Source organism: Leucoraja erinacea, chromosome 4 (genome assembly GCF_028641065.1).
Source record: "Leucoraja erinacea ecotype New England chromosome 4, Leri_hhj_1, whole genome shotgun sequence".
Taxonomy (NCBI): domain Eukaryota; kingdom Metazoa; phylum Chordata; class Chondrichthyes; order Rajiformes; family Rajidae; genus Leucoraja; species Leucoraja erinaceus.
This window is the reverse complement of record NC_073380.1, coordinates 93,017,325-93,043,468: the sequence shown is the minus strand read 5'-3', so window position 1 is coordinate 93,043,468 and position 26,144 is coordinate 93,017,325. Positions and strand designations below refer to the sequence as shown.

At 44.3% G+C, this 26,144-nt stretch overlaps 1 protein-coding gene across 3 annotated transcripts in view; it reads left to right on the top strand.

The window, feature by feature from the left end:
• Positions 1 to 26,144, top strand: part of si:dkey-225n22.4 (collagen alpha-1(XXI) chain) — a 159,265-nt gene that overhangs the window by 90,874 nt on the left and 42,247 nt on the right. For all 3 annotated transcript variants that reach the window (XM_055634805.1, XM_055634803.1, XM_055634804.1), the window contains exon 17: positions 19,674 to 19,727. In XM_055634805.1, coding sequence (XP_055490780.1) covers positions 19,674 to 19,727 — 54 coding nt within the window. The remainder of the gene's footprint in view (positions 1 to 19,673; positions 19,728 to 26,144) is intronic.

The following is a 26,144-nucleotide window of genomic DNA, read 5'->3' as shown; positions in this document are numbered from 1 at the left end:
CTCCTCACATTTTTCCCATCGAGGCGATGAGCATATTCCCGTCGCATTCCCACCCATATTTCAGAACTTTTTAATAATTTAAAGTTTTAAAAACAGCCCAAAAACGCACCATTTCGTGGAAGAAAACCCGAGTGACGTCACAATGCACTCGCAATGCAGAACGGGGCACTTGGCAGGGAGGGGCACTCCAGCGCTTGCGTGGTGGCGGCTGCCGGCGCCAGACGCCCAATGGGGAGGGTGGTGCTGGAGCTGGAGTGAGGGCCGAGCCCGGGGCTTGGGATGGGGCCGTGACCAGGGCCGATAAAGAAACCGCCGCTGGAACCAAAGACGAGCCTGGGTCCGGGGTCAGGGACGAGCAACTGGAGCCCAGGCGGCGTCCAAGCTGATGGCTGGAATCTACAGCCGGGGCCAGGCTGAGTGCGAGAACCAGGCCGAGTTCCAGGCCCCGCGCTGCTCAACGACCTGGGTTGGGCCTGGGGCAGGGAATGGAATTGAGGAGAGGAGGATGAGGGAAATCAGGAGGAGGGAGATGGGGGGGGGCGGGGAATGTGGCAGTGGACGGAGATGGGGGATGGAGGAGGGAGATGCTCCCAATCTACCCTCACTCGCACCCTCTCTACCCCTCCCTCTCTACCACCTCCCTCTCCCTCCATTGCCCTCTCCTTCCTCTATCCTCCCTCCCCCCCACTCTACCTCCCTCTACACTCCCTCTCCCCTCCCCCTCCCTCTCTACCTCCCTCCTTCTCCCTCTCTACTCCATCCCTCTCCCTCTCTACCACATCCCCCTCCCTCTCTACCCCCTCTCCCTCTCTACCCCCTCCCTCTCTAGGGATTGAAGAGGGAAGGTGAAGAGGAGGAGGAGGGAGTGCTGGGGGATGAGGAGAAATGAGCTGCGCCTGCGCAGTTGAGGGCTATGCGTGAGTGGTGCAATATTGCGTTGAGGGAATGGGTGAGTGGTGGAATCTTGTGTTGAGGGAGCAGACCCAACGGGTCTGCACTTAGTCTAGTCAATGTTAAAATTAAATACCTTGTCACCTTCTATAATAATTCACTATTTCCAAACCATAATCCAAGCAGAATCAATGCATCACTTAAGTAAAATATTCCTAACTATTTAAATCTATGATGTATATTTTCTTCTACTACAACATCATAACATACCAAAATAATCAGATCATTTATTATCAAAAGGGATATATACTTTTGGAAAAGTGCCACTGCATAAGATAACAGGAGTCTTTTAAACTGCAAAGCATATTTAAATCATTAAATGATTGTGTGGTTGATCTGCCAGTTTAATTATTTAGCAGATGTTGCTAACATTCTCTCCTGTATTTCACATTAGCTCTTCTTGTTGTTGTGGTTTGTGTATTTGGATCCCAATTGAAAGATAATTTTCATTCCTTTTTTTTCTGCCGGTGCTAACTTATGGAATTATTAGTTCAAACCAAGTTAACCTGTTCAAGGATTTCCTTCCTTTGATTCCAGGTTAATTTTAATGATACTCGAATAAAGGCTGGGAAAAAAATTGATATTTGTTTACAAGAAAGTGGCCAAACTTTGGAATTCTATGCCTCAGAGGGCTGTGGAAGTTCAGTCATGTAGTACTTTCAAAACTGAGTGCTGTCAATATCTGGATATTAAGGGAATCAAACATAATGGATGGATTTTTTCAGCCACTTATCTCGACGGAGATGCGATTTTTCTCCGTGTCACATCCCCCCCCCCCCCCCTCCCCGCATCACTGGCCCGGAGCTTCAAGCCGCTGCGGCGGCGGCGGCGCAGACTTACCATCGCGGGGCCTGCGATCCTTTGCGGAGGAACGCCAGTGAAAGGGTATCCGACCGTGGGGCCTGTAGACTTTAACACAGTGAAGCCGTGGTCTCCAGTGGGAAGAGGCCGACTCGGGAGCTCCATGCCGCAGAGTGTTCCGATCCATCCCGACGCCGGAGTTTCGATCATCCCGATGCGGGGGCTTGGACATCGGACCGTCGGCAGCGGCGAACTGCAGAGGGTTCAAAGGCTCCGACCACGGATGAACATAGGAGGAAGATGACTGAACGTTATTGCCTTCCATCACAGTGAGGAATGTGGATTCCACTGTGGTGAATGTTTATGTTAAATTTTATTTTATGTGGTATTGTGTGTATTGTTGCTTTTCACTTAGTATGGCTGTATGGTAACTCAAATGTTACCGTACCATTCTTGGTTGTGACAATAAACTTGAACTTGAACTTCAATCCTTCTTTTCGAAGGACAATGGTAGCAGGGGCATTGGAACATCAACATTGCTGATTCTAAATCCTGGAACTATCCCCAAAGGCTTAGTACAAATGCCTTCACCAGAAGACTGCAGCAGGTCAAAAGAGTCCTCACCATCATTTCAAAGACAATTATGTATTTTATCTTATAACTTTAAATTTTGATCTGTGTGTGTGTGTGTGGAGTGTGTGTGGTGTGTGTGGAGTGTGTGTTTATTTGTGTCACATCTACTCGAAAAAACTACGCACTCACCAGAACATTTTTACATATTCCGGTAAAGATTTATCTCGTGAAATCAAAAATTGCATTATCTGAAAATTTCATGCAATATTTCCCGAGTTATTTATGAAAATGTTCACAAATCTCAAATAACTTGGAAAATAAATGAGATGGTCTTACTGAATGATGATGTCACAATGGATCTGACTGCCTGCCTCGGCTCACGCTGCGAGGGCAAGCGCGGGGAAGCGCAGTGGAAAAGTGGTTGTGGCGGCCGTCACGGGGGACAACCTCCTCTCTGTCTCCACCGCTCGGTCGTCTGTCACGAGGGTGGGTGGGCTTCCCCTCACGGAAGCCACGATCAGCCAGCCCTCCGCTGCTTTTGGCAGTCCTCAGATCGCTCCGGGCCTCACTTGGGTCCATGCCGGCCGCATCCTCGCTCGTGCCTAGGGGGAGCCCCCCCCCACCCGTGAGCTGCCGCCCCACTCCCCTCCTCTCTAATTCTCTCCCCCTTCTCTCTCTCCCCCTTCTAGAAATTAGGTGCAGGAGTAGGCCATTCCTCCCTTCTCTCCTGCACTGCTCTCCCCCTTCTCTCTCTCCCCAACTCAGTCTCTTTCTCCCCATACCCCCCTCTCCCCTAGCCCCTCCACATCTAACTCCCTCTCTCCCCCCCCCTGAACTGGCCTCAACTCCTCCCTGGCCCTCCCCCACCCATCCCACCCTCTCTGTGTGAAAAAAGTTCCCCTTTCCCCCTCCCTTCCCTCCCCCTCTCCCTCTGTCTCTGCCCTCTCTGCCCCTCCTCCTCCCTGTGTCACCCACCCTCTCTACCCCCCCCCCCCCTTCCCCCCCCTCTCCCTCTGTCTCTGCCCCCTCTCTCTCTGTCCTCAGTACCCCCCCCCAGCTCTGCGTCAGTGGGGGCTATGCGTCAGTGGATAGAGCGGGTAAAAGGTAAAAGCAAAGGAATAAAATTAATATATCAAGGGGGTGGTTCGTGTGTGTGTGTGTTTTTTGGGTGGGGGGGTTAGTGTGTGTGTGTGGGGAGTAGTTAGTGTGTGTGTGTGTGTGTGTGTGTGTGTGGGGGGGGTTTAGTTAGTGTGTGTGTGTGGGGGGGGTGGTGTAGTTAGTGTGTGGGGGGGGGGTGGTTAGTGTGTGGGTGTCACCGAAGGTTCCTCCCCCCCCCCCGGCACCCCAACGGGTCCCACTTGGTCTAGTAGACAATAAAGCTGCCTTTGTCACATATCAAACCTAAATAAAAAACAGAACATGAAAATGCAGATGAAGTAAACATTGGTGGTTTTATTGACAGTGAGGAAGAGAGTCTTAGTTTACAGAATGATATTGAACACCTGGTAAGTTGGGCTGGAATTAAAGCAAGATGGAAATTAAAATTAAGTATAAAGTGATGCATTTGCGGGTCAAATATAGATGAGACATATGCCATGAATGGTGGGCCCCTGAGAATTATTGAGGAACAAGGGTCTTTAGTGTACATGCCCAAAGGTTTTGGACAGTAGCAACTCAAATAGATGGTGTGGTGAAGAACATATTTAGGATGCATGTCCTCATTAGCAAGGGCATAGAATATAAGAGTAGGAATGTTTGGTACAACTTTAAACAGTATTGGTTTGGGCACTGCTGGAATATGGTGCACAGTTCTGGTCAGTGGTCACTGTGTTACAGGAAGAATGTGATTGCGCAGGAGAGAATGCTGTTGAGATTCACCAGGACTTTCCTTTGCTTTGCTTCGAGCAGAGGAAGTTGGGTGTGTCCAGATACAGTTGTACCAAATAATGAGAACATTGGAATAAATAGGGTAAATGCAAAGACTCCTGTACCCAGAGTAGTGGAATTAAGAACCAGAGAACATAGGTTTATGATGGTAGGAGGGTTGGAATCTGAATACAATGCCTCAAGTGGGAATGGCAGCTGAGACTCTCACAACATTCATGAGGCACCTGGATGATCATTTGAAGCACCAAGGCATGTGAAACTAAAGACCAAGCATTAGCAAGTGGAATTAGTATAGAGAATTAGAACTAGATCCTTGATGGTCAGTGTGGACATGGTGGGTCAAATGGCCTATTTCTGTATTCTGTGAACCAGTTCCCTTAAGTTAATTCCAAAGTGGACACATTCTTAAACTTTGTGCCAACTTGTAGGTATGTTGCAAAACGTACCTGAAGCGTCGCTGAAAATCTGTCCCAGCCCGTGTGCGCGATTTTGGCGCCGTTTAGAGGGGGGCGGGTTTAAAACACGATTTTCCCTAGGCTGGTCAAATTGAGGTTTTTCAGCCTAGTTAATTGTTAACGAAAAATCGCCGGAAGATTCCCTCGCTTGAGCTATTTTTAGTTTTAAGGGCTTTATTTAATTGTTATAGTAGGTTAAAAATTAATCTCTAAACCCCCAACCGCCGACAACGGGCCAGATCTCATACAGGGGAAAATGGAAGGTAGGCTGTTTATTTTCACGTTAAAAAGGGCTTCTTAAGATCCAAAGGCTTTATACAAAGTTTAATGTTGCGAGTAGCTAATTTGGGGCCCATTATGTCCCGCAATATTTTTCTGGGCATTTGAGGGCACAAATCTACCGCAATGTGAACGTTCTAAACTAGCGCGTTCACAGGATCCCACTAGAAAGCTGATTTAAATGGACTTTAATTTACAGCAATTAAACACTAAATTCCTTCCATTTGGCCTATAAATTAATGTAAATGAGATTTAAAAATCATGTTTTATTGTGAATTGTTTGTGAATATTATTTGGACACAGGCTATTTAAAAATGTTAATCACTTATTAAGAAATGGATAAATGTTTAGATCTAGTAATTGAACTTTGGAATTAGCTACAATTAGGTAACTACCTAATTATATGTTTTAATTTCAGGTCATCCAAGTAAGATTATTTTATATTTGTTTCAGAATGCTTCAATCTATGATAACTGAAAATTTCATTCAGTTCTCTTAACTTTTAAGAAGGTTATGGGTTTTTGACTGTCCACGATCACAGCTTTTTTGTCATGTCCATAGACAATCGATAGGGAACAAGATGCTATTTTCCGAGTATGAAAATGGCCATAACTTTTTAAATACTTGAGATATGAAAGTGAATTAGGTGTCAAATTAAACTTCTTTTTATGCTTTATCTGATGGGATAAATTGCAGACTTGATTTTTTAAATCTCAAAATGTTGTAACATTGCTACTTGTTCAAGAAATAAGAAAGCTGCATTTCATTTAAAATATAATAGAAATCTCTGATTTTTCACTCACTCACCCACTCTGCCTTCCTCCCCAGCCCCCCAAATGACTGCTGCTGGTTGAAATTTCAAATGCTGCGAGTGATAGGTTTTTGCAGCTTTTGTCATCAAAGGATATGGAGGAAAGGCAGGTATATGTGTTGTGGTACGGAGCGTGCACGGTCTAACTGAATGATGAGACGGGCTTGATCAGTCGTCACTTGTTCCTGTGTTATATGTGCAGGAACTCTTTAAAAGCTGCTACATTGCTATTTCACTGGAAGTTTGAAAAGCGGGACACTGATTAATTGTGTGTCACACCTTTTGGAGCAGCTGTGGAATTGAGCAGTGGAATATCCATTTTTAACAGAAAGAGATTCCGGAAAAACAATCAAATTGAAATGCAAACATCACGTGATAAAAATAGTTTTAAGATTTGAAAAGGAAAAAAAGCACACCAAGTGATTTTAAGATTTTTATATTATTGATTATTCATCTATAACATCACATCTGTCAGCAAGTTGTAATGCCCTGCTGATGACTAATTATGACAACCTTGCAATTCAGAAGAAGCTGTCAGAACATTTTAATTTTTATTACATAGTGATATGGCAGGAGAATTTAAGAAATTGCTTGGCATCATTTCAATGGAAGAAATTAACTTTCAGACTGATATGCGCTTTTGGTCTAAATTATTACCTGTGTCAAGACGAAGATGGTGTCAAATAAGCTGTCATTTAAAATATCTGAGATGGAATGGTATCTAAAATAGTTAGTCTTTCCCCAAAGTTGTGCATTGCTGTTGTATCCCAGTGGGATTTTGTACCTCCCTTGCCAAAGACACAGCAGGTGATTTGGAGAACTGCTGCAGAAATTCAGAGCTTTTGACATTATATCTATGTTCAATTAGACATTAACTGCAGGGTTGCCTCCGGTTGCTTGGCTTTTGTTGACTGTACTGAGTGAATCCTAAAGAGCTGAGTACAAGAGGTTGCAGGAAGACAACAAAAAATTTGATTATAGGGCAGCAAATATCCACTATGATTTACATACTCCGTAAGCCGTGGTTGTGTAGGGCCAGTGGGCTATATGTCTATTTGCCAGACCATATTTATCAATGTATCAATAATCTCGGCTGCTTTGCTGAATCAATTGAACTGAATCCAAAGTCAAAGTTCAGTTGTTGCGTTACATGGTACACACAGACAATTCCAACAGTGCTTTGCACACAGACCATTTCCAATAGCTCTATCTCTAAACTAAACAAAACAGAGAATTCTGACACGGCTATTAGATTCTCATTAGCACATGCAAATGCACGCTATGATTCAATATTACATCTGTATACATGTGAAAGGAAAGTCTTACCAAAGAGAGTGGGTTCCAGTAACTTTGGGAATCATAATTCTCCACGTGCATGGTCACTGTAGGCTGAGCTCTTCCCATTGAGTAGGATTGCTATTCTTCACGACACACAAACAAGACCCATAAAACAGATGTTCCCTTTCCTCAGCTGATTAACAAAATTGAACACTTTTAAAAAGGAAGCTGAGGATGTGGACGTGAATCCCTGAAGCATGATAGCTTCCTTCTGTTAATATCCGCTTGTAATATACTTGGGATAAAAAAAACATTTGAGGAGAATTTCATGGAACATAACTGCGGGGTCATCAATAAATGCAAGCTGGGGCACCCAAGCTTAAAACTCCTCAAGCGCTTTACCTGAAGGCAGTGTTGGTTAACAAGCCATGTGGCTGGAAACTGCGGAGGAGTCCTTAACTCACAGCAAGCTGAAGGAAAAACAGCTGTTGCAACAACCAAACAGGACAAATTGTGGGAGGTGAGTTGTCAGAAAGAAAGGCAGGCTGCACAAAGTTAGTACATTTAATCATGATTGTACTTCACTGCTTTAAATTGAGGCATTAGAAAATGAAGCCATTTATTTTTAGCAGAAAATGCAAACTTCAATCCGTATGCCAGCTGTACATCAGTGATATTTATAGTCTTGCCAATTTAGCTGGAACTTAAACAATCACTGTTAACATTAATACACTTGTTAATACAAGAGCAAACATTAAACAATCTAATACGATCACTGTAAGTACACATTGTGCAATCAATTATAAAAATAGTAATGCAAAGACTAAAGGTCATACTTCATGATTTATATTTTTTAATTTCACCACGTGCCAGGTTTCAGTACAAAATTACTTCAGACAGAATCTGGATGAAATAGTTGATATTGATTTTAAACTTGAAAATGTACTTGATTGCAAGCAAAGATCACCTGCACTTCTGAATATATATTGTACTTTCTTACCTGTGATAATGTGCCACAGGTACCAAGGGATCAGGATGGGGTGAGGAGGGAGGAGAAGGTGGTAAAGGTGGCCAACTGGCATCTAGTCAGAAAAGTGGTGGGGTGGGTGGGGTATATTTCAATAGGATATGTCCTTGGGTTCATCAGATAAGCATCTAATGTAGACATCAGGTGGCACAGTGGCACAGCGGTAGAGTTGCTGCCTTACAGCGCCAGAGACCCGGGTTCGATCCTGGCTACGGTGCTTGTCTGTACGGAGTTTGTACCTTCTCTCGTGGGTTTTCTCCAAGAACTTTGGATTCCTCCCACCCTCCAAAGACGTACAGGTTTGTAGGGTAATTGGCTTGATATAAACTATTAAAGTTGTACCTAATGTAGGATAATGTTAATGTGCAGGGACTCGGTGGACCGAAGGGCCTGTTTCCATTCTGTATCTCTAACCTCTAAACTAAAATCAGGCCAGGTTAGTATACCTGCCAACATTTGAAAATTAAAAATCTTACTCTGAGTGCGCGGGTTGACGGAGGACAAGTGCCAAAGGCGCTCGCCCATTACGGGTGGTCCAGGGGCCCGTCTTAGCTCCTGGAATTTAATTTTTTTTTAGTAGTTTGCCGATATCGCGCTATACATTCAGAGCTGCCAAGTTTTGTCAGAGCATTTCAGTATTCTAGTACCTGAAAATCAGTATTTTGCTGAGGAAACCAGTATTTTTACGCGGTGCCACTTTGCTGAAATTGTTTTTATTTTTAACGTGCGGTTATACCCAAGTAAGAGTACAAGAATGCATAACTTGTTTGTGTATTTGTAATACAGTTTATTGTGTATTATATGTCATAGCTGCTTTCTTGCATTTGTCTAGAAGTTTATCGTTGAAAGTCATTTGGTAGCAACGTTTCACCATGGCCAATTAACTCTCCCTCTCTCCCTCTCTCCCTCTCTCTCTCTCACTCCCTTTCTCACCTCGGCATTGCCGGAATCATTTGGCGTTTTGCAAAGACAATTGCATCTGCAGTTCCTTCCTATTGAAGAAGAACCCTGGCCTGAAACAACTCCTACAGGCATGATATTCACCTCCAGAAAAAAAGTAGGAAGTATTGGCCGGGAGTCCAGGAGGCTGGTTAGGCCCCCCCAGTGGATGCTCCTGTATTTTCATTAAATTGAAAGTGATTCCCAAGCTTTCTGCTGGTAGTTTACATAACAATAGACAATAGATAGACAATAGACACTAGGTGCAAGTGTAGGCCATTCGGCCCTTCAAGCCAGCACCGCCATTCAATGTGATCATGGCTGATCATCCCCAATCAGTACCCCGTTCTTGCCTTCTCCCCATATCCTCAGACTCCGCTATCTTTAAGAGCCCTATCTAGCTCTCTCTTGAAAGTATCCAGAGAACCGGCCTCCACTGCCCTCTGAGGCAGAGAATTCCACAGACTCACAACTCTCTGAGAAAAAGTGTTTCCTCGTCTCCGTTCTGAATGGCTTACCTCTTATTCTTAAACTGTGGTCCCTGGTTCTGGACTCCCCCAACATCGGGAACATGTTTCCTGCCTCTAGCGTGTCCAAACCCTTAATAATCTTATATGTTTCAATAAGATACCCTCTCATCCTTCTAAACTCCAGAGTGTACAAGCCCAGCGGCTCCATTCTCTCAGCATATGACAGTCCTGCCATCTGCGGAATTAACCTTGTAAACCTACGCTGCACTCCCTCAATAGCAAGAATGTCCTTCCTAAAATTAGGGGACCACAACTGCACACAATACAGAAGCTTAGAATTTTTCTAACACCCAACCAGTAAAATAACTCCCAAAAGATAAATATTTCATGAATTAAATGACTTCATACAGCTAAAAAAATCTTTATAAAGAATGTTACATGAAATGTCTCTTTGCCTAGCACTGTGTGCAAACACCAGAGAAAATGTGTTGGGGGCAGCCATCATCTGCTTCAGTAAGGGAAGCTGGTCGGTGATTGGCCGCAACGCCCCTCTGATTGGCCGCTGAGTGACCAGCGCATTATGTGATTGGACACAATGCCCTTGGAGACATAGAAACATAGAAACATAGAAATTAGGTGCAGGAGTAGGCCATTCGGCCCTTCGAGCCTGCACCGCCATTCAATATGATCATGGCTGATCATCCAACTCAGTATCCCGTACCTGCCTTCTCTCCATACCCCCTGATCCCCTTAGCCACAAGGGCCACATCTAACTCCCTCTTAAATATAGCCAATGAACTGGCCTCAACTACCCTCTGTGGCAGAGAGTTCCAGAGATTCACCACTCTCTGTGTGAAAAAGTTCTTCTCATCTCGGTTTTAAAGGATTTCCCCCTTATCCTTAAGCTGTGACCCCTTGTCCTGGACTTCCCTAACATCGGGAACAATCTTCCTGCATCTAGCCTGTCCAACCCCTTAAGAATTTTGTAAGTTTCTATAAGATCCCCTCTCAATCTTCTAAATTCTAGAGAGTATAAACCAAGTCTATCCAGTCTTTCTTCATAAGACATCCTGACATCCCAGGAATCAGTCTGGTGAACCGTCTCTGCACTCCCTCTATGGCAATAATGTCCTTCCTCAGATTTGGAGACCAAAACTGTACGCAATACTCCAGGTACCGGGGGTACCGGTGGGGGGCGCAGCCCTGTCAGCAGCGTGTTAGTTTTTTCAACTTTTTTTATTTTTTTAGTATGTCTTAAAGTCTGTTTTTAGTGTTTCTTAGTGTGTTTTTGTGAGGGGGTGTGTGTGGGGGGGGTGAGGGGGAAACCGTTTCGGTCGCCTCCTCCAAGGAGAGGCGACTTTTTCCAGGTCGCCTCCCCCGTGGCCTAACAGCGAGGATCGGCGCGGCCTTTCCCGGAGACGCGCCCGGGGCTCGGGGCTCCGGCGGCGGGTGCAGCGTGGACTGTCAGCACGGAGCTGGGGCTCGCTGGAGGGGAGCGCTCCGTTCCGTTGGCCCGCAGCAGACGGCAGCCTGAAGCCGCGGTCTGCACAGCTCCAGCTGGTGCGGCGTCTACAGCCCGGGATCCCTCGTGGGGGACCCGGGGGGAAGAAGAAGCTTCCTCCGCCGGCCCGCGGCCAACTTCTACCGCGGGTCCGGTATGGACTTACATCACCCCTGGAGGGGAGCTTCGACCGCCGGCCCTGCAGTCTACGGTGCTTACGGCTGCGACGTGGAGGGAACTTTAAATCTTCGGGCCGCCGGCCTGCGGCCTACACCAACTAAAAGCCGCGGTCTCTGGTGGGGAGGAGCCGACTCTGGACTTACCTGGACTTGTACCTTGTCCTTTACCATCTGGACGCCCGCAGCAACGACTGCGGAGGGTTGAGGTCCCGACCACGGGGGGAAATGGAGGAGGACTGGCCAAATTGTGTGCCTTCCACCACAGTGATGAATGCTGTGGTGGATGTTTATGTTAAAAATTTATTGTGTTTTTGTGTGTGCCCTTTATCATTGTATCGCTGCTGACGTATCATTTCACTTGCACTTTTTGTGCAATGTGACAAATAAACCGTTGTATTGTATTGTATTGTATTGTGTGGTCTCACCAAGGCCCTGTACAACTGCAGTAGAACCTCCCTGCTCCTATACTCAAATCCTTTTGCAATGAAAGCTAACATACCATTCGCTTTCTTCACTGCCTGCTGCACCTGCATGCCTACTTTCAATGACTGGTGTACCATGACACCCAGGTCTCGCTGCATCTCCCCCTTTCCCAATCGGCCACCATTTAGATAATAGTCTGCTTTCCCGTTTTTGCCACCAAAATGGATAACCTCACATTTATCCACATTATACTGCATCTGCCAAACATTTGCCCACTCACCCAGCCTATCCAAGTCACCTTGCAGTCTCCTAGCATCCTCCTCACAGCTAACACTGCCCCCCAGCTTAGTGTCATCCGCAAACTTGGAGATATTGCCTTCAATTCCCTCATCCAGATCATTAATATATATTGTAAATAGCTGGGGGTCCCAGCACTGAGCCTTGCGGTACCCCACTAGTCACTGCCTGCCATTGTGAAAAGGACCCGTTTACTCCTACTCTTTGCTTCCTGTTTGCCAGCCATTTCTCTATCCACATCAATACTGAACCCCCAATGCCTTGTGCTTTAAGTTTGTATACTAATCTCTTATGTGGGACCTTGTCGAAAGCCTTCTGGAAGTCCAGATACACCACATCCACTGGTTCTCCCCTATCCACGCTACTAGTTACATCCTCGAAAAATTCTATAAGATTCGTCAGACACGATTTACCTTTCGTAAATCCATGCTGACTTTGTCCAATGATTTCACCACTTTCCAAATGTGCTGCTATCCCATCTTTAATAACCGACTCTAGCAGTTTCCCCACTACCGATGTTAGACTAACTGGTCTGTAATTCCCCATTTTCTCTCTCCCTCCCTTCTTAAAAAGTGGGGTTACGTTTGCTACCCGCCAATCTTCAGGAACTACTCCAGAATCTAAAGAGTTTTGAAAGATTATTACTAATGCATCCACTATTTCTGGAGCTACTTCCTTAAGTACTCTGGGATGCAGCCTATCTGGCCCTGGGGATTTATCGGCCTTTAATCCATTCAATTTACCCAACACCACTTCCCGACTAACCTGGATTTCACTCAATTCCTCCACCTCCTTTGACCCGCGGTCCCCTACTATTTCCGGCAAATTATTTATGTCTTCCTTAGTGAAGACGGAACCAAAGTAGTTATTCAATTGGTCCGCCATATCCTTGTTCCCCATGATCAACTCACCTGTTTCTGACTGCAAGGGACCTACATTTGTTTTAACTAATCTCTTTCTTTTCACATATCTGCAGCTGATTGGACGGGAATTTTAAGGGAAGCTGGTTGGTGATTGGACGCATCCCCTTTAGAGACAGCGGTCGATTGGCCGTTTTTTCCCCCTTATTTCAAAATCGTACTGTTCTGATTTTTCACACTTTTTTAACATAAAAATCGGAACAAATGCGATAAAATCGGACTAGTTGGCAGGTATGGGTTAGTGATCAGAGAGATGATGGCAAAGTTCAGGCATCCATAATGGTCCTTGGTTGACATGGGTAGGGGGTGTCCAGTGAGTGGGAATGATGGAGATGTGAAGGGTTGATTGGAGACGTGAGGTGTAAAAGATTATTATGCAATGCACCTTCATGAGGTTGCAATCCAATACTGAGTTACAATTCACTGGTTGGCCCAAGGATGGTTTCTCCAGAAACACTGTATTTATTTTTCCCAGAGTTAATTTAGTTGACGTAGAAATTGTGCCACAAATGTAAACATTATGCATCTAGCAGAGTATGGAGATTTAGTGACTGAGTACATTCAAGACTGACATTAATGGATTGTGATATACAAAGGGCATCAAGCAATAGGGGTAAGGAATCTTGGATTTCAATTATCTTATTGAAAGGCAGAAAAGGCCCAGGGTCCAAATGGCCCGCTCCTGCTTCTAGGTCTTTTGTTGTTGGGGAGTGTGTCACCAAATTTTAAGAATGGTGGAAATAGTTGCTATTACACTTTACTCTGTGGTAAGCTCAGGTTTACTGAAATAAATAGGAAATGCAATTCAGAGTGGACAATGAACCAACCAGCATGTCCTTGAGAGGTGGAAAGAAATCAAGCCCACCCTGAGGAAACCTAAATAGTCAACGAGATAACATGCAAACTCCACATAAACACACTGGCACTCAAGACTGAACCTTCTTTACTGGAGCATGGGGCAGCAGCTTAATTAGTTGCACCTCTGTGCCACCTTCAATGGTGAGGAGCTCTGCTGTGACATGATGTGGGAGAAGAGCTGGTCACTGGCTGTGTAGCATTATCAGCATTAGGCTGTGTAGATTATCTGAAGCTGAGTAAAGACATAGGCAACCAGTAAACGGTGGATAGTAATTCTAAAATGACAAGTTTGATTTAACTTAAACTGCGTTGAGATGAATGTGAACCATATGTGTTTGATGAACTGATTCTAAACCTCAAATAAAGAGACTGAGAATTCTTTGTGGTCCGCACACTGCAAAACATTATTGGGCTCGCAGCAAAAAGAAATGTGGATTTCTACTGCAAAATATTGATTTTGGCAAATGAACAATGTTCTTAATTCTATCAAGAAGATTTAAGGCATACTCAGGTGTGACCTAAACTAGAGCGTGAGCCCCAGGCTGAGCTCAGCGATCGTTTGCCTGCTTCTGCTGCTGTTGGAGGTGAGACGTTACGTCGCACCAGGTTCTTGGGCCTGTCCCACTTTGGCCGTCAGTTACGCAACAGGCCGTTGGCGCGCAAAGATTTTGTTCGCTACAAAGATTCTGGAGCCCCGCGCGATGTCGCGCACAACTACATACCCCTCCGCGCTTCTCAGTGGGACCGGCCCCGCGTGGCCACACGATGCCCGTGCGCCTCAACACGACGACGGGTTCGCGTAATTTACATGCCAAAGACACCTAAGTGGGACAGGCCCTTTCGGCAGCAGGGAATGAACTAATTTCATACCAGAGATCAAAAGTCAAGTAATAGAACAATCTATTAATCTACTAAAGCACACATATTTCATATCGCACATATGATCAGCCATGATCATATTGAATGGCGGTGCAGGCTCGAAGGGCCGAATGGCCTACTCCTGCACCTAATTTCTATGTTTCTATGTTTCTATATTTGCAGAAGAAATGTGTAGGAAGGAACTGCAGATGCTGGTTTAAACTGAAGATATAGATGGTGATGTCGCGAGATATGGAACAAATGAATGAAAGATATGAAAACAAGTCATGAAGATAAAGGAAATAGACCACTGTTATCTGTTTGCTAAGTGGAACAGAATCTCATATTTCGCTTGGGCAGCTTACAGCCCAGTGGTATGACTAGTGATTTCAAGTAATCCCTGCATTCCATCTCCTTCAATCCCCTACGCAAGTCACACCAGTTTCTCATTCTCACCTAGCAAACAACTAACAATGGCCTGTTTCCTTTATCATTGTGACTTTTTTGCATGTCTTTCATTCATTTGTTCTATATCTCTGTACATCGCCGTCTATATCTCTTGTTTCCTTTTCCCCTGACTCTAGCCTCAAGAAGGGTCTCGACCCGAAACATCACCCAGAATGCTGCCTGTCCCATTGAGTTACTCCAGCATTTTGTGTCTATCTTTTGTCTTATTTGCAGAGGTTCGCATTTGAAAGATTTTCATGCAGCAGTTGTATACAGCATGTGGGTAGATTCTGGCTAATGAGCTAGCCTTTCATTGACGTTGCATATATGCAACTATTTTGCATTACCGCAGAAGTAACATGACAAGCGAGAGAACAGCAAAAAGGCAACAATGGAGAAGAAGCTTTGTACTTTGGGAGGGAACGTGTGGAATGGAGGGGCAGGGAGAAGGAAAGGGCAATTGCTGAGATGTGTAAAGAACTGAAAATTCAATGTAGAATGAGAGATACCTGGCATCACAATAGTACACATAAATGATTTGTATAGGATGAGTGTAAATGGTGGATTGATGGTTGGTGCAGACTTAATAGACAAAAGAGCATGTTTCCCTGTTGGATCAGTCGTCATCCCAATGGCTTCTACCATAGAGCAGTTTATGTAAAAATTGGAAAAAATTAGTAAAAATTACAGTTTAGTAAAAATTGGAAAAATTGGAAAGAGCCATGGTTTTCAAAGGAAATTGGACACTTGGTTCGGAAAAAGAGAGAGATCTACAATAATTATAGGCAGCATGGAGTAAAGGAGGTGCTTGAGGAGTATAAAAAATGTAAAAAGAATCTCAAGAAAGAAATTAGAAAAGCAAAAAGAAGATATGAGGTTGCTTTGGCAAGTAAGGTGAAAGTAAATCCTAAGGGTTTCTACAGCTATATTAATAGCAAAAGGATAACGAGAGATAAAGTTGGTCCATTAGAGAATCAGAGTGGACAGCTATCTGCAGAGCCAAAAGAGATAGGGGAGATATTGAACAATTTATTTTCTTCAGTGTTCACCAAGGAGAAGGATATTGAATTATGTGAGGTAAGGGAAACAAGTAGAGTAGCTATGGAAACTATGAGGATCAAAGAAGAGGAAGTACTGACACTTTTGAGAAATATAAAAGTGGATAAGTCTCCAGGTCCGGACAGGATATTCCCTAGGACATTGAGGGAAGTTAGTGTAGAAATAGCAGGGGCTATGACAGAAATATTTCAAATGTCATTAGAAACGGGAATAGTGCCGGAGGATTGGCGTACTGCGCATGATGTTCCATTATTTAAAAAGGGGTCTAAGAGTAAACCTAGCAATTATAGACCTGTTAGTTTGACGTCAGTGGTGGGCAAATTAATGGAAAAGATACTTAGAGATAATATATATAAGCATCTGGATAAACAGGGTCTGATTAGGAACAGTCAACATGGATTTGTGCCTGGAAGGTCATGTTTGACTAATCTTCTTGAATTTTTTAAAGAGGTTACTCGGGAAATTGATGAGGGTAAAGCAGTGGATCTTGTATACATGGACTTCAGTAAGGCCTTTGACAAGGTTCCTCACGGAAGGTTGGTTAAGAAGGTTCAATGGTTGGGGATTAATGGAGGAGTAGCAAGATGGATTCAAAAATGGCTGAATGGGAGATGCCAGAGAGTAATGGTGGATGGTTGTTTGTCAGGTTGGAGGCCAGTGACGAGTGGGGTGCCACAGGGATCTGTGTTGGGTCCACTGTTGTTTGTCATGTACATCAATGATCTGGATGATGGTGTGGTAAATTGGATTAGTAAGTATGCAGATGATACTAAGATAGGTGGGGTTGTGGATAATGAAGTAGATTTTCAAAGTGTACAGAGACATTTATGCCAGTTGGAAGAGTGGGCTGAAAGATGGCAGATGGAGTTTAATGCTGATAAGTGTGAGGTGCTACATCTTGGCAGGACAAATCAAAATAGGACGTACATGGTAAATGGTAGGGAATTGAAGAATGCAGGTGAACAGAGGGATCTGGGAATAACTGTGCACAGTTCCCTGAAAGTGGAATCTCATGTAGATAGGGTGGTAAAGAAAGCTTTTGGTGTGCTGGCCTTTATAAATCAGAGCATTGAGTATAGAAGTTGGGATGTAATGTTAAAATTGTACAAGGCACTGGTGAGGCCAATTTTGGAGTATGGTGTACAATTTTGGTCGCCTAATTATGGGAAGGATGTCAACAACATAGAGAGAGTACAGAGGAGATTTACTAGAATGTTGCCTGGGTTTCAGCAACTAAGTTACAGAGAAAGGTTGAACAAGTTAGGGCTTTATTCTTTGGAGCGCAGAAGATTAAGGGGGGACGATAGAGGTTTTTAAAATGATGAGAGGGATAGAGTTGACGTGGATAAACTTTTCCCACTGAGAGTAAGGAAGATTCAAACAAGGGGACATGACTTGAGAATTAAGGGACAGAAGTTTAGGGGTAACATGAGGGGGAACTTCTTTACTCAGAGAGTGGTAGCTGTGTGGAATGAGCTACCAGTGAAGGTGGTGGAAGCAGGTTCGTTTTTATCATTTAAAAATAAATTGGATAGTTATATGGATGGGAAAGGTATGGAGGGTTATGGTCTGACCGCAGGTGTATGGGACTAGGGGAGAATACGTGTTCAGCACGGACTAGAAGGGTCGAGATGGCCTGTTTCCGTGCTGTAATTGTTATATGGTTATATGTTTAAATAGCCAAATTTGTGTGTCCAAAATAATTTTAGTTTTTACACCAACTTGATTCCAAACTGATAAAAACAAGAACATTATTTTTGTTTTAACAGTTCTGTATTGCACAATCCCTCAGTTATGTAAATACCCTCATCCTCAACATCTTCATTGAGTAAATATGTACAAAAACTGCAGAAAAATATGACGTGTTAAAGTTTGGGAAGTCTTACATGGGCAGGACCTACACAGTGAATGGTTGGGCTCTGGGTAGTGTTGTAGCGCAGAGGGATCAGGACTGCAGATGCATGGTTCCTTGAAGGTGGAGTCGCAGGTAGATCAGGTGGGCAAAAAGGCTTTTGGCACATTGGCCTTCATCAGCCAGAATAATGAGTATCGAAGTTGGGAGATCATGTTGCAGTTGTGTAAGACGTTGTTGAGGCCACATTTAGAATATTGTGTTCAGTTTGGGCATCGTGTTATACGAAAGACGTTGTCAAGCTGGAAAGGGTGCAGAGAAGATTTACGAGGATGTTGCCAGGACTAGAGGGTCTGAGCTGTAGACAGAGGTTGAGTAGGCTGGGACTCTATTCCTTGGTGCCCAGGAGGATGAGGGGTGATCCTATAGAGGTGTATTAGATCATGAGAGGAATAAATCTGGTAGATGCACAGAGTCTCTTGCCCAGAGTAGGTGAATCTAGAGGACATACGTTTAGGGTGAAGGGGGAAATATTTAATAGGAATCTGAGGGATGACTTTTTCCACATGGTGGATGTATGGAACAAGCTGCCAGAGGAAGTAGTTGAGGCAGGGACTGTCCCAATATTTAAGAAGCAGGTAGGCAGGTACGTGGATAGGACAGGTTTGGAGGGGTATGGACCACATGCTGCCAGGTGGGACTATTGTAGCTGGGACATGTGGGCAAGTTGGGCCAAAGAGCCTGTTTCCACACTGTATCACTCTACACTGTATCACTCTATGAGTGCATTCCATAAATTTAGGGTCAAGACCTTGACCCCCTTCCTGGTCTCCCCTGCCAAAATTCATGAACACATTAAGCCAGATGTAAAAGACATAACTGTATTCAAAATAGGAACATTCCCAGATGACTGTGGACTGGAAAATCTAACTTGGAAATGATCTGGCTCGATGCTGACCTCTGGTGCTGTCTGTGTGGTGTCTGTACATTCTCCCTGTGATCATGTGGGTTTCCTCTGTGTGCTTCAGCTTTCTTCCACATCCAGAGACTTGCCGGTAGTTTAATTGGTTGCGATACATGATTCCTTCATGTAGGTTAGAGGCAAGAAAGTATCAATGGGGAGTTGATGGTTATGTTGGAGAGAAAGTTCCCGGATATGGGAAATGGTAGGATGACTGGGACTGGTTGGATTGCTCTAATCTGGCATCGACAAGACTGGGTGAATGACCTCCTGTGTTGTACGATATAGATATCCCATCACAGGTGGTGTCCACAAGAAGAATAGATGCACTGTCCAGACATGAGTGTTGGGTTCTATTTCAGAAGGTTTTTGCAACTGTTCTGGAATTCTGCCTTATCTGAGTTCAATGAGTTTATTCCTTCATTGTTTAAAAATATATATAAACAAAGACATACTTGTGCAGTGGTTAATTTGCTCAAATACCAGCCAAAGCTCTCAACCATTGATTACAATCATGAGTTTGAATCCCATCATGGCCACTGGGGAAATTCAAATTCCTATAATTAAATCAATCTGGAATTAAAATTAAAGCTGGTTCCAAATGGTGAAATAACTAGATTATCTGAAAAAAAAAACCAATTGGCTTTACTTATCCCCTTCAGGTAAGGAAGTCTGACCTATATGTGACTGCATACTCACAAAAGTTCAAAGTGATTGACTTAACTATTTTCTGAATTTGGGAATAATGAGAGATGTATAATAAATGCTGCCATTGTTGATGACATGCACAAATATTTTCTATGCTTGAATAATGTTATTTCTTAAACAGTATCTCTCCTTCTTCTAGGGGGAGCATGGTAACCCTGGCTTGCCAGGAAGAGATGGACGCCCTGGGCCACTGGTAGGATCACTCTTTCCCAACTTCTGAATTCTGCATTTGTTTATTTACTTCCCTTCTTTTTTCTCTGGGTGGGAGAGATCACTGGCATGATGATCTTCCACTGTTTCTCTTCATGCCATGAAGTGCAAGTCAACAAGCTAGTAATTTGATCATTGGAGTGGAATGTGAAGAATTGCCATGAAGTGTGATCAGGTATTTAAACACAAGGTCCGGTTCGGAGACATGCTGATGATTGAAAAATGTCTGATTTCATTCCAAATCCTCAGCAAGTGAAGCAGCCCATGCTATTATATCTGGCTCAACTACTTCATCTGGCAGCTCATTCCATATACCCACCATGCTCTGTGAAATTTTGCCCTTGGGTTACTATTAATTGTTTCCCCTCTCACCTTAAACCTATTCTCTCTAGATCTTGATTCACCTACCCTGAGACAAAGACTCTGTGCATTCACTCAATGATTTTATGCACTTCTATAGGATAACCCTTTAGTCTCCTTCTGCCCCAAGGAATAAAGTCCTAGTCTGCCCAATCCTTTCCTGTAGCTCAGGGCCTCGAGTCCTGGCAACGTTCTGATAAATCTTCTCTGCACACTTTGCGGCTCCATGGCACCTTTCCTGTAGCAGGGTGATGAAAACAGAAGACAATACTCCAAGGGCAGCCTCACAACATCCTGTACAACTACAGCATAACGTCCCAACTTCTCTACTTTGACTCCATCCTATCCCCTTTGGTTAAATCCCTCCCTACCTATGTTCAAGACACCTCAGACACTCTCCGTCGTCTCCGCGCATTCCATTCTCTAGGCCCTCACCCCCTCATCTTCACCATGGACGTCCAGTCACTCTACACCTCCATCCCCCACCAGGATGGTCTCAAAGCCCTCCGGTTCTTCCTCGACCAGAGAAGCAACCTATACCCAGCCACTGACACTCTCCTCCGCCTAGCGGAGCTGGTCCTTACCCTCAATAACTTCACGTTCGACTCCTCCCATTTCTTCCAAATACAAGGCGTAGCTATGGGCACACGCATGGGCCCCAGCTACGCCTGCCTATTTGTCGCTTACGTCAAGCAATCCTTGTTCAATACGTACCAGGGCCTCATACCCGACCTCTACCTCCGCTACATCGACGACTGCTTTGGTGTCACCTCCTGCACCTGCACAGAACTGACTGACTTCATCCACTTCACCACCAACTTCCATCCGGCACTCAAATACACCTGGACCATTTCCGACACTTGCCTACCATCACTATCTCCATCGCAGGTGATAGACTTCTGACCGACATCCACTATAAACCCACTGACTCCCATGGCTATCTGGACTACACTCCTTCCCACCCTGCTTCCTGTAAGGACTCCATCCCCTACTCCCAATTCCTCCGTCTACACCACATCTGCTCCCAGGATGATGCTTTCCACACCAGGACTTCTGAAATGTCCTCATTCTTCAGGGGACGGGGGTTCCCCTCCTCCACCATAGATGAGGCTCGCACCAGGGTCTCTTCCATACCCCGCAACACTGCTCTCTCTCCCCATCCCCCCACTCGCAACAAGGGCCGAGTGCCCCCTAGGCCTCACCTTTCACCCCACCAGCCGTCACATACAACAAGTAATCCTCCATCAGTTTCGCCACCTCCAACGTGACCCCACAACTCGCCACATCTTCCCATCTCCCCCCATATCTGCCTTCCGCAAAGACCGCTCCCTCCATAACTCCCTTGTCAATTCTTCCCTTCCCTCTCGTACCACCCCCTCCCCGGGCACTTTCCCTTGCAACCGCAAGAGATGCAACACTTGTCCCTTTACCTCCCCCCTCGACTCCGTTCAAGGACCCAAGCAATCGTTCCAGGTGCGACAGAGGTTTACCTGCATCTCCTCCAACCTCATCTATTGCATCCGCTGCTCTAGATGTCAGCAGATCTATATCGGTGAGACTAAGCGGAGGTTGGGCGATCGTTTCACCGAACACCTCCGCTCGGTCCGCAATAACCAAGCTGACCTCCCAGTGGCTCAGCACTTCAACTCCCCCTCCCACTCCATCTCCGACCTCTTTGTCCTGGGTCTCCTCCATGGCCACAGCGAGCAGCACCGGAAATTGGAGGAACAGCACCTCATATTCCGCTTGGGGAGTCTGCATCCTGGGGGCATGAACATCAAATTCTCCCAATTTTGTTAGTCCTTGCTATCTCCTCCCCTTCCTCAGTCCCCCTGCTGTCTCCTCCCATCCCCCAGCCTTTGGGCTCCTCCTCCCTTTTTCCTTTCTTGTCCCCGCACCCCCCACCCCCGATCAGTCTGAAGAAGGGTTTCGGCCCGAAACGTTGCCTATTTCCTTCGCTCCATAGATGCTGCTGCACCCGCTGAGTTTCTCCAGCTTTTTTGTGTACCTTCGATTTTCCAGCATCTGCAGTTCCTTCTTAAACATTCTCTACTCAATTCCCTGACTGATGAAGGCCACCATGCAAAAAGTTTTTCTCCACCACCACATTTAGCTGTGACTCCACATATATAGTAGGTCTATGAGAGCAGGTCAGAAGATAGACATCCCACAGTAAATGACTCTTAATCTGACATCCTATAGCTCTCCCACGATCTGCAAGGTAGAGTTTAGGAGTGTGATGAACACTCTTCATTTCCCTGGCTGAGTGTAACTCCAGCATACCTCAAGAAGCTTATTACTATCTACGGCATTTCACCCCACTTGATTGGAACCCCATCCATCACCTTATGTATCTATGCCAACTACAAAATGCATCTCAGTTACTGGCCTAGGCTATTCCTGTAGAATCTTCCAAACTCATTTGCTTTACATGGACTTAAGATGCAAAGCAAAATATCTACAAGTTTCCCCTAAATCCAACACCTTCCCGACTTAGAAATTTGTCACTGGGTTCTCATCACCATTGGGTCTAAATCTTGGAATTCCCTCCCAAACAGAACTATGGGAGTATCTTAACCAAAGGGATGGCAGCAGTTCAAGGAAGTACTTCACCTTCACCTTTTCCAGGGCAATTGGAGCTGGGAATAAGTACTGACCTGCCAGTGAAGCCTAAATACTGAAAAACAAAAAAAAACTAAATACTCCTCAGAAGGATCGCTGGGTAACACCTCCAAGCGCACCTAGTTTTGTTCCGATCGGTGGAATATTACAAAATTATGAAGGTTTAAAAATCATAAGATCAGCAGATTGGTCTTCTCGCCTGTCGGTTACCATGATGTTAACGCCCCTCTTGACTCTTGACTTGACTTGGCACCTTCACTTAGCACATGGCCCTGGTAAAAGGGAGTGGAAAAATCACAATTCTCAACAAATTCATCTGGTCTTTTTTTTTATGGCAGACTTAACATTTAATTTCCTCGAAAATAAAAACAAGCAGCTGGGTCTTTATTAAACGGTAAAGAAATTGCCCAGAGGCTTTGCATTTAACCTATCCAAATAGCGAGCCCAGAAAATGAATGCGAGTAAATATCTGATGCAAATATGAATTCCTTTAAGTGGACAAAACTAGGAGAGCATTTTTACAAGTCTGTACAGTATCTTTTACACCGCAGCTGAACACCAGGATTACCATTCCACAAAATTGTTCCTGGTGTATATGTTTCTATACTTCCATTACCACTTCTGATGCCAGACTTTAAAAAGAAAATACTTTGATTTATATGACTTTCACATCCTCAGGATTTCCTTAAGTGTGAATAGGCAATTAATGTAGTCATTGTTATAGTGAAAATTTAATTTTAAATAAGAGATGGAGATAAAATAAATCTTCCATTGGATCTGTAACATTTCCTTGGAGGGGGAGTGGGGCAATGGTATAGTTTCTTGAAGATTCATGTCCAACAAGTTCAATGACCTCAGTACCCAACTAGGGAATCAGACATACAAGGCTCTGGAATGGGAACACAATACCTTCTAATTCTACATCCAAAATACTATTCACTGAGTAGTGGCTGACACCATTATCATCTGCAGTCAAAGTAATTATAATTTTTTAGTGAACAGTGGTTTTAAAGTACAGATTTTCAGCTACATCCATTACTGCTATTAACTGTCCATTGAGGTTTATTTGCACTGGTGTACAACATTGAACAATTAGTTGAACAATTTTCAAAACTGCTGTCATTTTAGTAAGGACTGAGGAATTAGTTCACATTGCATTATGTATTTGTGGTTTGTGATTGAAAATGCACTGACATCTCTCTCTTGTAAGTCATGGAGTAATCAAGTTTCTGTACTGTACGACTCAATGACTTGGGACTGAATAAAATCTCATGTGGACCATTTCTGAGTCATTTCACCTCTCTTTGGAAGCTTGACTGAGTGCTTCCCACTGTGAGTCATGCCTGTACATCTGTTGTACCTTTGACATGATTTCACCACTCCAGATTAGTTTATTTTCCATGCCACGTTCCTTTGAAATACTGTTGAATATTAGATGTGTTTGGCCGGGGATCATTGTCAGATCTTCCTGGAAACAGGTTTTCACGATTATATGGACAACCATTTTCATCTTTAATGTTTCAAGCACCCATTCCCCAACACATATATCACCACCACCACAACGCCGCCAACTCAACCCCAATTAGTTATGGAACTCAACTCCAAATGGTCTCATCCCCTGACCAGCACCAACAACCCATCCTCCAAACACCCAATTGCCCTAGACCCCTGAGCTAGCAAATTCTGAGGTCCTGATGGAGATTCTGATCTCCACCATAATTGGATAGGTTGGGTGAGTGGACAAATGCATGGCAAATGCAGTATAATGTAGATAAATGTGAGGTTATCCACTCTGGTGGGAAGAACAAGAAGACAGATTATTATCTGAATTGTGTCAGGTTAGGAAAAGGGGAGGTGCAACGAGACCTGGGTGTCCTTGTACATCAGTCACTGAAAATAAGCACGCAGGTGCAGCAGGCAGCAAAGAAAGCTAATGGCATGTTAGCCTTCATAGCGAGAGGATTTGAGTATAGGATCAAGGAGGTCCTACTGCAGTTGTACAGGCCCCTGCTGAGGATAGTGTGCACACCTGGAGTATAGTGTGCAGTTTTCTAATTTGAGAAAGGACATTCTTGCTATTGAAGGAGTGCAGGGCAGGTTCACCAGGTTAATTCCCGGGATGGCTGGACTGACATATGATGAAAGAATGGATTGACTAGGCTTATGTTCACTGGAATTTAGAAGGATGAGAGAGGATCTTATAGATACATATAATATTCTTAAGGGATTGTCCAGAACCAGCGGTCACATTTTAAGAATAAGGGGTCGGCCATTTAGCACTGAGAAGAGGAAAAACATTATTACTCAGACAGTTGTGAATCTGTGGAATTCCCTGCCACAGAAGGCAAATTCACTGGATGTTTTCAAGAGAGAGTTCTTGGGGCTAATGGAATAAAGGGATATGGAGAGAAAGCAGGAACGGGATACTGATTTTGGATGATCAGTCATGATCATATTGAATGGCGTTGCTGGCTCGAAGGGCCGAATGAACTACTCCTGCAACTATTTTCTATGTTTACCTGGACAATTTCCTGATTCCGAACCCAACCCCAGGTCCTGATCTCAATCACCTATGCTATTTCTCCCCACCACCCAGCCTCTCCTTCACTCTGAAGAAGGGTCTTGACCCGAAACGTCACATATACCTTTTTTCCAGAGATGTTCCTTGACCCGCTGGGTTACTCAGCATTTTGTGTCTAACTCCTTCACTCTACCCTGCCTTTCCTTCACTCTACTGGTTATCTTATCACCATCCCGATCCTGGACTATAATCCAAGGAATGGTGGCCAGTCGCCCCTTCCTCTCTCTGATATCACAAACCCATGGTCCAGAACAAGATTGACATTGTTCTCTGTGTCCTCCATTTAGGATGCACTTAAGTTCTTGGCCTATAATATATCTTTGAGGTATAAATTGTCCAACATTGTTGAAAAAAAAAGCACATATAAAACATCCAATTTGGGTCCTAGGAGCATGAATATTCAATAGAGTTTAATCTTGTGGACAATAACTTGTAGATTCTGTTCTTTGAGGTAAAATGCACTTAAAGCATCCACGTGATGTGCTGTGAATCTTTTTTTCACTTTGGATCCTATCTCCACACATCTACCCCATCAGTTCTCCCTGTTTGAAAACCTTTACAATGTCCTTTATGGTCAAAGACATTGCCTATGTTTCTAGTCCCAAAACCCTTGACTTGATTTTTGATATTTACTTTTGAAAGGCAGATATAAAGATGGAAACTGCTTTAATTATAAGGACACAAGAAAAGTGTAAGTGGCTTTGTAGGACAGAGGTGAAAAGACACTTTCATGGAGCTATGGTTGCAACATAGTGATAGTAGGTTTTGTTTTATTGAACAAAGACATCTCTCCATTGGAATTGTGGATGCCTGGAATTACTCCACTGTAATCTTTTA